General features: G+C 40.2%; 1 protein-coding gene across 1 annotated transcript in view; it reads left to right on the top strand.

Moving 5' to 3' along the window:
- tafa4b (TAFA chemokine like family member 4b) overlaps positions 1 to 15,198 on the top strand; it is a 47,657-nt gene extending 32,459 nt beyond the window's left edge. Inside the window, exons 5-6 of the mRNA XM_070549899.1 lie at positions 12,290 to 12,414; positions 14,227 to 15,198. Of these exons, the coding sequence (XP_070406000.1) occupies positions 12,290 to 12,414; positions 14,227 to 14,238 (137 nt within the window). The 3' untranslated portion in view covers positions 14,239 to 15,198. The remainder of the gene's footprint in view (positions 1 to 12,289; positions 12,415 to 14,226) is intronic.
- Positions 15,199 to 16,353: the final 1,155 nt, after the last annotated feature.

Below are 16,353 nucleotides of genomic sequence, written 5' to 3'. Positions count from 1 at the left end.
GGTCATACATTTTTACCACAATAATCCTGAAACCTGTTCTCTCTGTTCATATTTTATCTTCAAAAGGTGCCAAGTGAGTAGTTATAGTGACTCTTTAGATCCAAATAGCAAATGCATGAATCCTCATGCCAAAGTCCGCCAACCACAAACATGTTTTTCTGTGTAAAATAATCGGCATTGCTGCTGTATGAAAAGTTCATGATTGAAAACATTTTATGTACACCTCTGCAATGTCATTCATGTCCTTTTTTTCCACAATTAACCAGATCTAATAACTTGTAAAATAATACAAAATCAAACATACACATTACAAGAGAGAAAAATGTAATTAAAAAGAGAAAGATGATTGTTATGAGAAAAATTTCAGAAAATATTTAATCACCAAATATTTTACAGTTAATAAAGATTGAACTTCTTATTACAAACATGTAAATGGAAAACAAACAGTCTTGCATCAGAATGTGACTCCATATTAGCATACTAAAGAAATTAATCCTAAAAGTCAAAGTAAAACTACACAAATGAAGATTTGAGTGGCTTCAGAAACAGAAGGAACTTACATATTCCATGGTGTAATTAAAGAGCTGTTTAGTGATCTATGAGAAAGAATGCAGCGCAGTGACCTCATAAAACAGAATTTTAGTAGATTCTGTTTGGTGTGCGACTTAGTGACAGACAAACTTCACTGCTGGGCTGCAAAATTCAGTTTAGTGTTTCATTGCACATCAACCAGCTGTTGTTTTCCATCTTCACCCTAATTTCAAGCTTTTAGTTGTTTTTTCAGTCTGTTTCTGTAAATGTGCCAAACAGCTCGCCTCATCCATTTTCTTTCTCGCAGAGTTTCCATAGAGCAGTTTTTACAGCTGAGTTTTCCCATCATGCAAACCTGGTGTGTGTGTGTGTGTGTGTGTGTGTGTGTGTGTGCGTGCGTGCGTGTGTGCGTGCGTGTGTGTGTGTGTGTGTGTGTGTGTGTGTGTGTGTGTGTGTGTGCGTGTGTGTGTGTGTGTGTGTGTGTGTGTGTGTGTGAGCTGGGGCTTCAGAGATACAGCATGTTAGTTAATCACTGTAGAACAAGATGGATCCTGCTTTCCAACGGCTTCTGCTCTGCACGATCGCTGAGGGAATCAGTAACAAAGCCTGAGGGTATTCCTACCACTAAGTCCACCCACAACCTTGGCTGTGTGTGTGTGTGTGTGTGTGTGTGTGTGCATTTTAAACTATCCTACTTAGGACAAACTGGCATATTCCCTAATTTTCTCAAGACTGATGGGTCTTATTAGGACGCAAACCTGGCCCTAATACAGTGTAGTCTTTGTTTTAGGCTTAGGGATGAGATTTAGAGGTAAGATGTGATTTACGTTTTTGTTACAGGTTTAAGTATACACTAGTTATAATTACTGTAGGTTTAGGGTAAGGGTTTGCAGTTACCAAAATGAATGGAAGTCAATACAAAGTCCTAATGTTGATAGAAAACAAACTTCCAGATACACACACACAGACATACACACACACACACATATGCTCATCTTGCATCCCTTGCGACGACCTTCATTGCCTTACATTCACTTTATTGACTGGATTGTGCCTAACCCCAACTTGTCTATTCCTTACCTCAACTAAAACTTAATTCACAGCCTACCTGTAAAACTTTGACATACCAAAGTGAGGACCTAATAAAATGACCTCACTTCCATAATGATGTCCTCACTTTGATGTATAGACAAGTACACACACACACACACACACACACACACACACACACACACACACACACACACACACACACACACACACACACACACACACACACACACACACACACACACACACACACACACACACACACACACACACACACACACACACACAATTTACCTTGTAGTTTGTGGTCCCAGTAGCTTTGGTGAGTGAGTTTAGGCTAGCCTTTGTAAAGTATTAATGAGAACACACTCCAATGGGCACATGCCTGAGTGCACAGATTATATTAGTATGGCTCTGCTTCACATCAAGACATTTACAGTAGAATTATACAACAATATGTACAGACAATGAATTGGTTTTGTCATTTCAAGGGCTGATCTGCTTTTCTTTATCATGAGACAGAAGTTGATGGGTCTTTCCAACTTCATGAGAGAGTTAATTTCTAAATTTTTGATGGGTGTGGGAGTTAGTCACCTGATATGATGTGACATTTTCTGCCTTAGAAGGTAGATTAAAACAAACACACCCACCAGGTTAGATCCTATTTTGCATTCAGAATTGGCTTTATTCCATCCGTGATGGATTAGACCTGGTTACTATGGAGGCTGCTGGAATCTAGTGATTTCATTGTTATGTTCAAGAGTCTAGTTAGAGATTATCTGAGCTTTATGACACGGTGCCTTATCCTACTAGAGGTAACCATCAGAAGATGGGTCCACAGGGATCATAAATGGATGGACATGCTCAGCAATAACAGGCAGTGGCAATGGTAGACGGTAGTTATTAAATGATGCTCAGTTGATATTAATCGTGCTAACTGGGAAAAAGGGGTTCAAAATAGGCCAAGAAAATATCCTACACACTTTCACACCACCAGCACCCTGAAACACTGATGCCAAGAAGGACGGAGATGTGCTTAAATGTAATTTACAGCAAATTCTAAGAGTTGAAGAATCTCAAGGTCTTGTTCATGAATGAGGGAAAATGCCAAAAATGGAGCAGGAGATTAAAAGGCAGGTCAAAACCAAGAGTAGCCAGTTCAGGTGGCTGTGACATCTGGTTAGGATGCCTCCTGAGGTGTTTGTGGCATGTCCAACCAGAAGGAGACGTAAAGTAACTCCCAAGACACTCTGGACGGACCATGTTTGTTGGTTTGCCTCGGAACGCCTTAGGATTCTCCCGGAGGAGCTGAACCAAATAGCTGGGGAGAGGGAAGTCTGGGCCTCTCTGCTTAGGCCGCTGCCCCATGATCTGACCCTGGATAAGCAGAAGAAGATGGATGGATGAATGGACGGATGGATGGATGGATGGATGGATGGATGGATGGATGGATGGATGGACGGATGGATGGATGGACAGACAACATATTCTGAGCGGACCATCTAAACATTGGTGACTGTGGCAAAAGAGTTAAGTGTTTGCTCTGTAGCTACAGGGTTGCAGGTTCACACCTTGCTCAGTCTGTCATAGTCATTGTGTCCTTGGGCAAGATACTTCACCCTCCTTGCCTGCTGGTGGTGATCGAAAGACCAGTAGTGTCAGTGTTCAGCTGCCTTTCTTCTGTCAGTGTGCTTCAGGGCAGTTGTGCTGCATTGTAGCTCATCACCACCAGCGTGTGAATGGGTGTAAGAATGGGTGAATGATTCGTGTGCTGTAAAGCGCCTTGGGGAGTCATAGTTCTCTGGAGGGCTCTATAACAGGCAACAGTTTTCCATGTTCCAGGTTTGCTGATATTTAGTAAATTGTTGCTTTAATTTCCGGTTCTTAGCTGACAGGTGAGACACCAGGTGTGGTCATCTGCTGCAGTAATCTGCTTTAAGCTTCGGCATGTTCGATGTTCAGACATGTTTTTCTAGTTGTGATCAGCTAGAACCAGTCGGCCCATTCTGCTCTGACACCAACATGGCATTTTCATCCACACAACTGCTGCTCCTCAGATATTTTCTGTTTTTAGGACATATTCTTGGTAAAACCCAGAGATTGTTGCAGCAGTTGTGCAGTTTCTGACATACCTAGTCCAATCTGTGTGGCACCAACAACCACGTTTCATTCAAAGTCTGTTAAATCTAATTTCTTCTCTGTTCTGATGCTCCATTTGAAATTAATCAAGGCATGTTCCAAAGTCTAGAATCCTAAATGTATTACGTTTTTGCCATGCGATTACTTGATTTGTGTTACCAAGCAACTAAACAAGTGTACATTAATTCAAACACCTGTGTGTTTTAACATTTTATGATTTTTTTTATTGGTTCAACCATATCACTTTATCAGGTTTGTAAAGCCCTTGTTCATAAAACCACAAGCACATTAGATACCTGCTGTTACACAATTCTCAAACATTTTAAGGTAAGCCGGTGACATGCTTCAGTGTGTTTTCACAAGAGACTGAAGCTGCAGTTTTTGCTGTGTCCACTGGATGTCACAAACATTTCAATGACAGAAACAGCAATGGCAGCAGGCAGAACTCTCAGAGTGCTGAACGCTCCTTCAGCATGCACATGCTCATTGTCATGCACAAGAAACAAAAGCCAACATTGGGTGTGACTGAACAATAAGTGACACCTCTCTAGTGTGTGCCAGATTGACGTGTTGTGTCAGAGACTGAGCTGCAGGCAGCCCCGTGGCGTGAAACAACCATAGACCTCATTTAGATAACCCCCAGAGACCAGGCGGGAACCTGGGGAACAACATAGCCTCGGTCCCTTGTCTCGCCTAATCACCTGCACCCTGAGCAAAACACCGTCTAGACATTTGCCCCCAGCTGATCTCATTTTGGAAGTTTGCACAGGCACTAAAGAGGCATGCATTTTGAGTGTAGCCTCTATTGTAATGAGCTGAAAGTAAGTGTGATGAAATATATTCCTGAGCTGTAAATCTTTTTCATTAGCATAAGCACCTTTCGTGAATAAGAATGTGGGCTCCTAATGAGTATGATGCAATTTAAAAGGTGCCCCATGAGCTACACATGCTTTCTTCTGCACTATTTTAAGAATTAGGCTCATTTTCACTTTGACTTGTTGACTGTCACCGAGAGAATCTTACAGAACTGTAGAGAGAAAGTGGAAAGTCAGATCAGATCCAGGATATTCAAATAGGGCTCTTTCTTATAATATTTTTTTTCTTTGTTTTACTTAAGATCCTCAAATCAACCTTCTAGGAGAAAAGTTGGAGATCAAAGAGTTACTTGTGCTTTGACTAGGTGGTAGAGAAGGAAGCATGATAGCAAATTTGACATTTTGAAACTGTTTCTGCTCTCACATGTTAAAAAAAAACATTAAACCAAGTCCGAAATGGCTAGTTTAGTTTCACGTAAACCAGCCTGCTGCTTAAACTCCCTCATTAAGCTTAGATGTTGTATTTCACTCGATTGATTTGTACAAACAAAGTATTTAAAACTACACCTTTTAGTTTTGTGTTGGACTTTGTGCTGGCTCTGCTTTCTGAAGGCCTCAAGTCAGCACTGGGAATTTGGCAGTCAAACTGACTCCACTCTACTTGACAACGATGTAGTCTGGTACATTTTTAATGAAATCATTCTTTTTGTAAGCACTGGCTTTCATATTGATAAAACAAAGCTTTAACGAAACATTTATTGTGCGCTGATTAAAGAGTTTAGTTTTGGATGCTTATAGGTGCAGCTTCATTTTTTTTCTGCATGTGGAGCAGGACATAATTTGCGACTGTGGAAAGATTGTATGAGCTAAGACGATAGTAAAACTCTTGATGCAAAAAAAATTGTCACCTCATATCCTCTTAGAACTATAGGCTGTCATATATCCGTATATTTATCTTCTTCACTTGTTTGTTGCTTTTCAGGGTTGCAGGTAAGTGATGCTTATCTGCAGTAGTCGCTGGGCAAGAGGTGAGGTACAATGTGGACAGACCACCTGTGAATAACTTGGATGAAAATGTCCCGAATTGTGTCTTTAGGGGTAAAAAGCTGTGATTGTGATGGTACCCTGATTATATATATATATACACACACACACACACACACACGCGCACACACACACACACACACACACACACACACACACACACACACGCGCACACACACACACACACACACACACACACACACACACACACACACACACACACACACACACACACACACACACACACACACACACACACACACACACACACATATATGTAAATATATCTATATATATATATTCTTTATTTAATGAACTTCTTCTGTGCAGTTAGTTTTGACCGTAGGGCAATAAAGACAAACACTCACACTTGGTATCAGTGTCAGATCGCCAGTTAAAGCTGCAATAGCAAATCTGCAAATCTACTGAGCGGAGAACGTCTCACACCAGTGGTGATCTGTTGCAAAATATGCCTGCGCAAAATGAATGGAGGACCCAGGTCAATGTGGAAGTGTGGTGATTTGGTGAGACTGACAACTGGATGGTCCAATTGTTACTTTCATGGTTTTGGCTGAAGGTTTTACACAAAAGTGGGAAAATCACTTCATAAATGGTTTTCATTTTTTAAAATCTACTCAATATACTTATAAGTATACTATAACATGCATTGTTTTTATCTGTGCAAAGAAAACCGGAGAAAACCTACACATGCACAAACCCTAACCCTAACCCTAACCCCTAATCCTCACATAAAAACTCCATATGGAGAAACCCCACCTGAATGTCTAACCTTAAACCTTCTTGCTGTGACATTCATGAACAAATCAAATCTTTTAAATGGCTCTTCACAGTGAACAATGAGAACCAAGTCCCTTTAGAGAACGGTTTATTTTGTCTTCCTTTGACTAGAGAAACATTTTTGAGGCTTCCAAAGGAACGTCTCCCTTAAAAAAAGCTTCAGCTCCCATCACGACTGTGGAGCAACAGTAATACTAAACCGTGCCACTGTGCAGTCAAAGAATGTTAGCCTTTTAGTATATATATATATATATATATATATATATATATATATATATATATATATATATATATATATATATATATATATATAGTGTATATAGCTTTGCCTTTTGCCCTGAATCGTACATATGTTGCACTTCAATTTAAATGAAAAGTAATGATGTGTGTTTCAACTATGTATGTCACAAAATTATAGATTTATTAGCTTGTAAAGATTCAAACAAAATGAATACAAATCAGATGTCACATGTACCTGAATGACATCATCACAGAAACTTTTCTTTCCCAGCTTAGCTGCTATTTTGGTTTTCTCCATGTTTAATGCTTGTTCTGGTGTACTGAAAGAAGGATGTGAAGCTTGTTAAACTAATCTTTCCTCTTCTTCTTGTCTGGTGTGACAACATAAATTTGGTTAGACAAACATTTGTAGTTCAATACGTCTTTTCACACAAAACCTAAAATGACTTGCTGCCATTCAAAAATAAACACTTTATTGGCATCAAAATGTGTCTTTAAAATTTGCAGACACCATGTGGGAAATCCATGGCACATAACAAACGGGATCAGAAAATAGCTTTTATAGCTTGCATTCATTTTTTCTTTGTTCCGGGGACCCATGGTCCAGACGTAGATGGGTGTGACTTAGGCTCCTTACAGTGAGTAATTCCCACTAGTGACCCAGCTTTAATGGACCTATCAGTTGGGACTGGAACAAATGATCTCAGAGGTAATGAGATCAAAATAATCTGTATATGTCTGTAAGTGTTTTATCTTTGACCTGCTGACACCTGTCTCTTAATGCTGTCCAAAATCTGTTATCTACAACATCACATGCCATATCATAGTCTTCCCCTCTCCTCTGGTATCACATGTAAGATAAGAAATGTGCCCACCCTCTTATTCTCACTCCACTATCTCTGTGATGTCACATCCAAACCTGACAGAGCTCTGTACCACTGTGATAAAGTATTTTCCAGGGACTGATGCAGCTGTGAAACTCCATCGTGACCGTGCCTTTGACCCGCTGACACCAGAGTTTGAATAATATCCTACATCTGAATTAACTGTGACATTACAGGTCGTGACCCCACTCCTGTCCATTTTCTGACCTGACAGACAGGTTATTGTGTCAGCCCTTCCCAATGGGTAACAGTAGAAAGATAAGGTGCAGTGAACTCCATAACAGCACTCAAAGGCAATGCCTATTAGCCTTATGTAACACTCAAGCCTTTGCAAGGCACAGATGTTGACACTATAATGGCCACATTAACGAGCATTACACAGCCATTGGTTTTAAGAAGCAGCATAGCAAGTTTTCATGGCAGTGTGTTTTCAGCATTTTACAATTAGATAGCAATGACATTTTTTTCTCATTGTAACTCTGACTTAGCCTCTCTTCCTCACCTGTTTCCACTCTATTTCAATTTGTTTCTCTTCTTTTCTGTCCTCTTTGTTGCTCTTTTCACTCTGCTAGGCTCATTGATATAGTGCTCCTCAAATGGCCTTTTTTCCTTCCCACCCCTCTTAGTCCCCCTCACTGCTCATTTTCTCACTACAAAGATGTTTTACTGGTGAAAACCTATTATTTAGCCTTGTCGTCCTCCTTCCTCTTGCTCTTTCTTTTAGTCAGTTTTTTCTCCTTATGTGATGCTTGAGAGGATTTCACCATGTTCCCATGCATGAAAGCCTATTTTTCTGACAATGCTAGCTTTTCTGCCTCCTTTTCTGCAAACAATAGTCACCAGAGATCCTTTTTTTCCCAGGCACCAACAATGCAGCAGCTTGATGAAGTTAAAAAAAAGTGGGTTTGCTGATAAATCCTCCAGGAAAAAGAAAGGGTGATGGGTTTTGAGAGAAAAACTGTGCTATTCTCAGCTGCCAAGCTGTGTGTCTGGACAGAGGGTCAGATGATCTGGACGATTTGGGTGTCGGTTGCTGAGACCTGAAGAACTCTTTGGGTTTTAACTCAAGATTTACTGTGGATCTAGCTGGATTTTACTTCCTCGTCTTCTCTGTGAAGTCAATTTTGACAATATTTGGAAATGTCTCTTCTGTTCAGTAATGTTCTTATGACACTCAGCTCATAAACAAGTAAATAATCCCATTGCCACCTGACATAAACGGCATAACGTTGCCAACTAAAACTGTGGTGGTTTTAAGCACCACATGAGAACTGTAAGATGTGAACGTTTCAGAAACACTGCTGTTATTCTGAGCAGAAAATAGATTTCCGTATGGAAATTAGGGACAATTTGAGGGTGTCTAAAACTGGACTTTTATGTAAAGCTTGAGCTTGCAGACTGTAAGTAAGTAAGTAAGTAAGTAAGTAAGTAAGTAAGTAAGTAAGTAAGTAAGTAAGTAAAGTTTATTTAGATAGCGCCTTTCACAGATATAAATCACAAAGCGCTGTACAACATGAGTAAAATCAGGGCAAATACCTCAAACCAATAAAAACATCATAAAAACAATAGCAGTGACAACAATAGCAACCAAAATCAGGAGTAAAAACAAAGTCAAGGTGTGAACAAGAACAAAGCCATCTTTTAGAATATTTAGCGGGGGAAAGCCTGGATGAAAAGGTGAGTCTTAAGATGTTTTTTGAAGACCTCTACAGATTTCATGAGACGGAGATTTGAAGACTGTTCAAAAGTCTGGGGGCAATAGACTGAAAGGCCCTGTCCCCTTTGGTTTTTAGTCTGGTTTGAGGAACAGCCAGGAGGTTTTCAGATGTGGATCGGAGGTTCCGTGAAGTGGTGTGTGGGGATAAAAGCTCAGATAAATAACTTGGAGCCTGGTTGTTAAGAGCTCTATAGGTCAGGACTAAAACTTTAAACTGTATTCTAAATTCTACCGGGAGCCAGTGGAGGGACTGTAAAACTGGGGTGATGTGAGCTCGTCTGCTGGATTTGGTTAGGAGTCTGGCTGCTGCATTTTGGATGGCTTGAAGGCGTGAGAGGGAGGTTTTGCTGAGACCAGTAAAAAGAGCGTTACAGTAGTCTAAGCGTGATGACACAAATGCATGGATGATTTTTTCCAGATCTGCAGTAGAAACCAGTTTACGGACTTTTGAAATGTTTCTCAGTTGAAAGAAACAAGAGCGGGAGATGGTTTTGACGTGTGAGTCTAAACTTAAAACTGGATCAAAAATAACTCCCAGGTTTCCAATGTTAGCCTTGGCTGATGGGCAAAAGGAGGCAATTTCCTGCTCGATTTTTGGTTGAAGTTCCGGGGGGGTGCAGCGATCAGGGTCTCTGTCTTGTTAGCATTTAGGACAAGAAAGTTGCTGGACAGCCAGTTACTGATCTGGGTCAGGCAGAGTACAAGTGTGGCCAGCCTGTCCAACTGGTGTGGCATAAAGGACATATAGAGCTGAATATCATCAGCGTAGATGTGGTAGGAGATGTCTGGGAAAGATTGAATGTTGCCAGCTAGAGGAAGAATATAGAATGTGAATAGTAGAGGCCCTAAAACTGAACCTTGTGGAACCCCGCATGTTAAAGAGGCAGTGTCTGAAGAGAAGGTTTCTGACTTCACTGTGAATGTTCTGTTAATGAGATAGGAAGAGAGAGAGAGAGAAGGAGGAAAGCCGACCATCAAAAGATCAACAAAATTAGCTTCGGTTTTACTATCAGAATAGTAAAATTGGCATCCCGATCCTGCCCGATGAGCCATAACATTTTTCTTTAATATAGAATGTGCTACTACTAGTTCACCTGTTTATTAATTATAGATTTATTTAGGTAAAAGCAATACATTTGATCTCTTACTAAATAGAATATTTACTAAGAAATCAAAATGTAGCCAAATAAACAATACTTGGTATATAGTCTGTGTGTGTGTGTGTGTGTGTGTGTGTGTGTGTGTGTGTGTGTGTGTGTGTGTGTGTGTGTGTGTGTGTGTGCATACGTCTGTTCTGTCTTCTCGATCCCCAGTGAGAAGTGGTGGATGGCTGCTTATACTGAGCCAGGATCCTCCAGAGGTTTCTTCCTGTTAAAAGGGAGTTTTCCTCTCCACTCTCACTACATGCTGGCTTAGTATGAGAAATGCTGTAAAGTCTATGTCACAAGTCAGTGACTCAATGTAATCAAGTGGGTTCTTTATATAGGACTTTGTTTTTTTAACAAATTGGCATAATAAACTGAACTCTATTGTAATGTTTAATTTTGTGAAGTGCCTTGAGACGACACTTGTCGTGATTTGGCGCTATACAAATAAACAGAATTGAATAAATCTTAGAAAATAAAGAAACAATGCTGTTTTTTATAATCTATCATTCGTTTTAATTATTTTGTTTTTCTCATGAAAACCTTTGTGCCTCATGTTTTTACTCAACGTCAAGGTCTGGAAACCGGTAAGGAAAGTCAGAAAGTATGTGGCAAATTAGGCATGCTACTTTGGCCTATAGTAGCCCAGTTGTTATTGAGTTGGTTGCCAAGTGATGAAACATATAAGATGAAGGAGATGGGGGGCTATTAAGTCATTTTTCCTGATGAGTTTTCATTTATTTATTTTTTGTTTTGCTGAATGAAAAGAGGGCTGGAGCTCACTTAACTTTTTTCAGCTTTCAATGCTCCATGTGCCAAGGACAAACATTTTGACACCAGTTGTGTCTTCATCCTCTTAAAAGTTAAAGTCCCATCAGTTGTCACACACACTAATGTGTTTGTGAAATCTGTTTTCCGCATTTGACCCATCCCCTAGGGGAGCGGTGAGCTGCAGACACAGTCGCGCTCAGGAACCATTTGGTGGTTTACTCTTGGTGGCTTTGTCTTCATCGTTAAGTTTGTCTTAATCTGGCTACAGATAATAAAAATATATAAGAATTATACACTTATATAAAGATCTATATTTCATCCTGTGCAAACCACATAAACCAAAAATGTAATCATTCTATTCAATTCTTGTCATTTCTTGAGTCCTTTGTTTAATTGTAAAGTCGCATAAAACACCTACAGTGGAGTTAGTGAGAGGAAAACAAATGAGATCACAAAGGCCTGACTGACAATGATGTCTTACATGTCACTTACATAAAAAACAGGATATTTATAGATTTTCTCACAGACAGAGAAAGCCATACATTCAAGACATACCTAGAATCAGTCAGCATTCAGTGATTAAACCAAAAGAAGTCAGCAAATAATACATACTGCAATATGCTAGCATTTTTCTGTTTCCATCTTCTCTCTAATTGTTAAGCAAAATTGTCATAACTTTTTTTAAAGACTGTCATAAAAAGTATATAAAAAATAGAAAAGTCATTTGTTTCCGTTTGTATTCGAGGTCATAGATTAAATATGATTGTACATGTCCAGTAAAAAAAATCATTATTTTCACATAAATTCACTCGACATTTTGTAAAGTTATGTTTTTAGGCGTAAAGAAAGCAGTGTGGTCTACAGGCGCTGTCCTTGGTGCTGATCCTGACTTTGAAACATGCATCGTTGACATCATCTGTGGCCATAAAAACATTTCTCAGCAAATGTTCTGATATTTTACAACCTGTTAAAGAAAACATACATTTTCCCATCAGCACATAAATGTGATTAGTAAAGCATTGTAGCTTAAACACTGTATTTTACTGTGATTTTAATACACACTTTTCTGATACAGTCATAAGCCTGTCTTTAGCTTCTAATATAATATCCATTAATGACTATTTTCCTCTCAGTCATCTCCTCTGTGTTCTGCAGCATCCATTGTAGCCCAAAAGTGGTGGTGCCACATGCAGCCGTGTATGGATGGAGAGGAGTGCAAGGTTCTGCCCGACCTGACTGGCTGGTCATGCAGCACGGGTAACAAAGTCAAAACCACCAAGGTGAGGAGGATACCTGTCTGCATGCTTGCATGCATGTCAGCTGTCTCTTCTGCTCCAGTTTCCAACCGGTGGACATATTTTAGTTGGGTGCTCATTCATCTCCCATCTAAACAACATAAAAACACCCATTTATCCTGATTTGTGCATGCTCGTCACCTGAGCGTGTATCTCGGCAACTGAATTTTTTTTCTGAAATGGCTTCTTAAATGTGACCAAACATACAAAGCATACTATCTGAAACTTGTAGGAAGATAAGCATTAATAGCAGCATTCAGCTGATTTTAAATGTTATTATAAATTACCTACAGGTTCAAACCAAAATATGTTTTTAAACATATTGTGGCTTGTGGATCATGTTTCAACTCCTCTATTTTCTCACTTAAATGACTCTAATCCAAAAGGATGCTCTCACAGTGCCAAGCTAGTAAATTTGGGGTAATCTTTTAAACAAATGTTTGGATCGTTGAGGGGCTAGTTCAATTTCCATAAAGAACATTTATAAATCACAAAGAAAATGAAGAGTGACTTAACAAACAAGGCCACTAGCGAGCAAGGCTTGTTCCTTCTGTATGTTCTGTATGATGTCAAGTAAATTGATGCCATTCGGATGAGATAAAGTGATTTAAATGAGGGTCCTTCATGGCCCTTTGTAAGTAGTTGAAGTGCGAAATTTGATTTGCGTGACTGACGACTAGGCTGCGTGTGTGTGTGTGTGTGTTTCTGTCGGAGTCCGTGTCAAGGGACCAAGCAGGTGCCTTTTATTTACAGGTGAAATGTAAAAAAGAGAAACAGTTGGTGAGGATAGCAGCGCAGGCGCTGTACAAGTAATTGCCTGAGAGATGGCGCAACAGCACAACATCTGTCGCATTCATTAGAATGCATTATGGCGAGGCCTTCCGCTGAGGCCGTACAATTAAGAGTCATAATTAAATTGGTGAGTGGGGTAGACTGAGGAGCTGAGGCACTTCTGGGCTCAGTTGCAGGCAGAGGAATTAATGACCCTGAGCCTAACACCAACTCTGGGAGCAATAGGAGCAATTATCCTCATGCTGTTGCATGTTGCCTTTTCTGCGTTTTTTCCCCTCCCCTGCACCTTTTTCTCTGTTATGTCCATCACACCTTGATGGGCTGATCAGTTGACTCCACCTATAGACATTAATTGTGTGTTAGCAAGGTGTTTTGGGACTCTGGAGCAGTTACTTGGAGACTTAGTGGCAGATGTCACTGAAAATAGTTGCACTGAAACATTGATTCCCTGGCAATGGCTCGCACGGCCGAGCTCCACGGCTCGCTTTACACCGCATCTCTCATTCCGCCCATGACCTCCTTTCACCACCTCAGCATCTTATTCACCATCGTGATCTGTATCTGTCCATCTTTTCTTTCACTCCCACACACAGCGTTGGCGTGCTGCAGAGAGATGCATGGGCTGCCTCGCCGAGAAATCTCAACACTATTTAACAAGGAAGAATTCACGTAGAATATCTCACACTTCTAACGCTACAGTAAAAGTTTTGTTGCATTTCAGCTCTGAAACACGAGCACTGATGCTTATTTTTAGTTTATGAGCTCTGCAGTTTGTTTTAAATATGCACAGAATATGTAAAATCTCCAAACAAGGGCTTTTCATCCCAGCCGGGCCAAAAACACAGAGAACATTGGATTTTAAATCATATACTGTGACTTTTACTTGTTTATTTCACATGCAAATATTTACCCAAAGAGTGTAAAGTGGACTCAATGAGTCATTTCATTTCCTTTTTCTATGACACTGATTCTTTTCTTTTGTCTCCTTTACTGCTTGTTTGGAAGGTTACACGATAGCAAGAGTGTCACCCAGCTATGACGGAAACCTGAAACTCTTCATATGGAGAAAAGTGGATGACTCACATATTTACAGCATGGTGGGGAAAGATGGGAAGGAAAGGACCTCTGCAAGGATATCCGTCACAAACCAAAAGGACAAAATGAACTTATCAAAGAATATTAAGAGGCATACATGCAGTATATTTATCCAACTTATTATTGGACTTCAATCAGGGTACAAACGGACAGCAAAGCGACTCATTTTTTATAAAGATGAAGACAGTGGATTGATGAAGTCAAAAGACAGATTTCAGCCACACGTTTGGGTACAGGTGTGAGACATGAACTAAAGGAGTTTACCAGACTCAACCCAGATGTGTTTATCACAAATGTAAAACTCTGGATGTGATCTGGGAAGGATGAACCGATATAAGCTCATAACTAGAAATTAGCAAATTAGCATCAGCAGCACTTGTGGGTCGACTGTCAAACATAAAGACCATTTTTGTTCTGTTTTTTCTTGAAGGGAGGAGCTATTTAGCAGATTTCATTAAGGGATTGCAGTAGGATCATGACAGCATATTAAAAATTTATGTAGGGTATTTGCACTAGTCAGAACCATTTGGGATTGTTTTCTGTTTTTTCTGAGATATGGCACATCTTTTGCTGTGGATCTCACATAAAAATGATGGTGAGCTTTTTTTGTAAAATGTCTGATGTTTGAAGTACTGTAGGTTAATATGCATATCACTAATTCTGAGTAGTTATTTGTTAAAAATGGCTCAGCGGTCTGAGCGTTGCTTACATCCAGCTTGGTGCAAGTATGAACTAGCAAAGTGTGACTCATGTTTTGTTTTTCTGCCCAGACACACTTATGAGCTAAGCCTGGGAAGTTCTGTACTTTTGATCTGTTATGTTCGGTCTGTGGCATTGCTTATGTCAACACTTTTTAAGGAGGCCCATAAATGTTCAAACAAATCGTTTGGTTTTGTTCTTTTTTCTATTGATTGAAATGCATTCTCTCCTTTCTCCAGCCCTGAGGTCCTTTAAAAGCACTGTAAATACAAAGCAGTTATACCGATAGATTTTTGCAGCTCTCTTTATAAGATGTATGCCTTTCATGCTCAATATTTCCCATTGATTGTATCCAGAATTGCTCTTAATCAATGCTTCTGAAGTAATTGCTGCAGATGATACCAGTTTTGCAAACCTATTTGTTATTTTTTCCTCCTTCTGCAGAGCTTGATCATTACTGCACACACAGTAAAATAACAGCACTCTGAATCCCACACTCCCTCTCCTCCATTTTTTCCACCATCCTGACAAAAATGATGATGGCTCTGCTAAAGGAAAGTTTTGTCCAACACACTGTTTCACATTTTCTCTGAACTAGAATGCTTTTTCCCCTGTCATGCTTTCAGGAGGAAGTTTTCTCCCACGGACACGTGTCCAGTTCCTCCTTACATGGCGTCACTCTGCCTCTCTGATATGAGAATGTGTTGGATCAGCATGCCCACAGTTAGCCTGCTGGGGCCTGTTCCTCTGCATCTGAGAGAACCTCCACTTTCAGACGTTCTGCCTCGCGAGCTATGATAAATCTTAAGGCAGCGAGCCGCTGACTCTCCAGCTCCAGTGCTGAGCTCTGAGCCGGAGGGAGCTCGGGGACAGCAGGGCTACCAGTGGCAGGCAGCTCCACTCTCTCATTACTGAGAGGCCTGGATAGAGCTGGGCTTCTCCTGGGACCACTGACATAGAATATTTTTAGGCTTACGGTGCAGCGCTGCTGTTAGGCCAGTCACACCATGCTGCCCTTTTTCTTTGAGCAGTGTCTCAGCAACAATAGTCTATTTAGAGGTGGAATACAATCAGATTCTGCTGCAACATTTTTGCACAAGCATAAATTAACCTCCCTTCCTACACACACTCACACACTTGCATAAATATATATGTGGAAGGGCCGGAATGAGAAGATTAAAATGAAAAATTTGTTTCTTTTCCTTCATTCCGTCAACTTCCTGCTACCCCAAAATGTTTAGTGTTCTGCAGATTTACACCCTGCACTCCTCTCTGCAGCGGAATCAATTCTCATGGTCTATTTGCTCAGTGGTGCTCCCTGGTGGCTGGGTTTGAATG

The sequence above is a fragment of the Nothobranchius furzeri genome, chromosome 3 (genome assembly GCF_043380555.1).
Source record: "Nothobranchius furzeri strain GRZ-AD chromosome 3, NfurGRZ-RIMD1, whole genome shotgun sequence".
In the NCBI taxonomy this organism is placed as follows: domain Eukaryota; kingdom Metazoa; phylum Chordata; class Actinopteri; order Cyprinodontiformes; family Nothobranchiidae; genus Nothobranchius; species Nothobranchius furzeri.
Note: the sequence above shows the minus strand (reverse complement) of the source record. Positions and strands in the feature narration are given on the sequence as shown.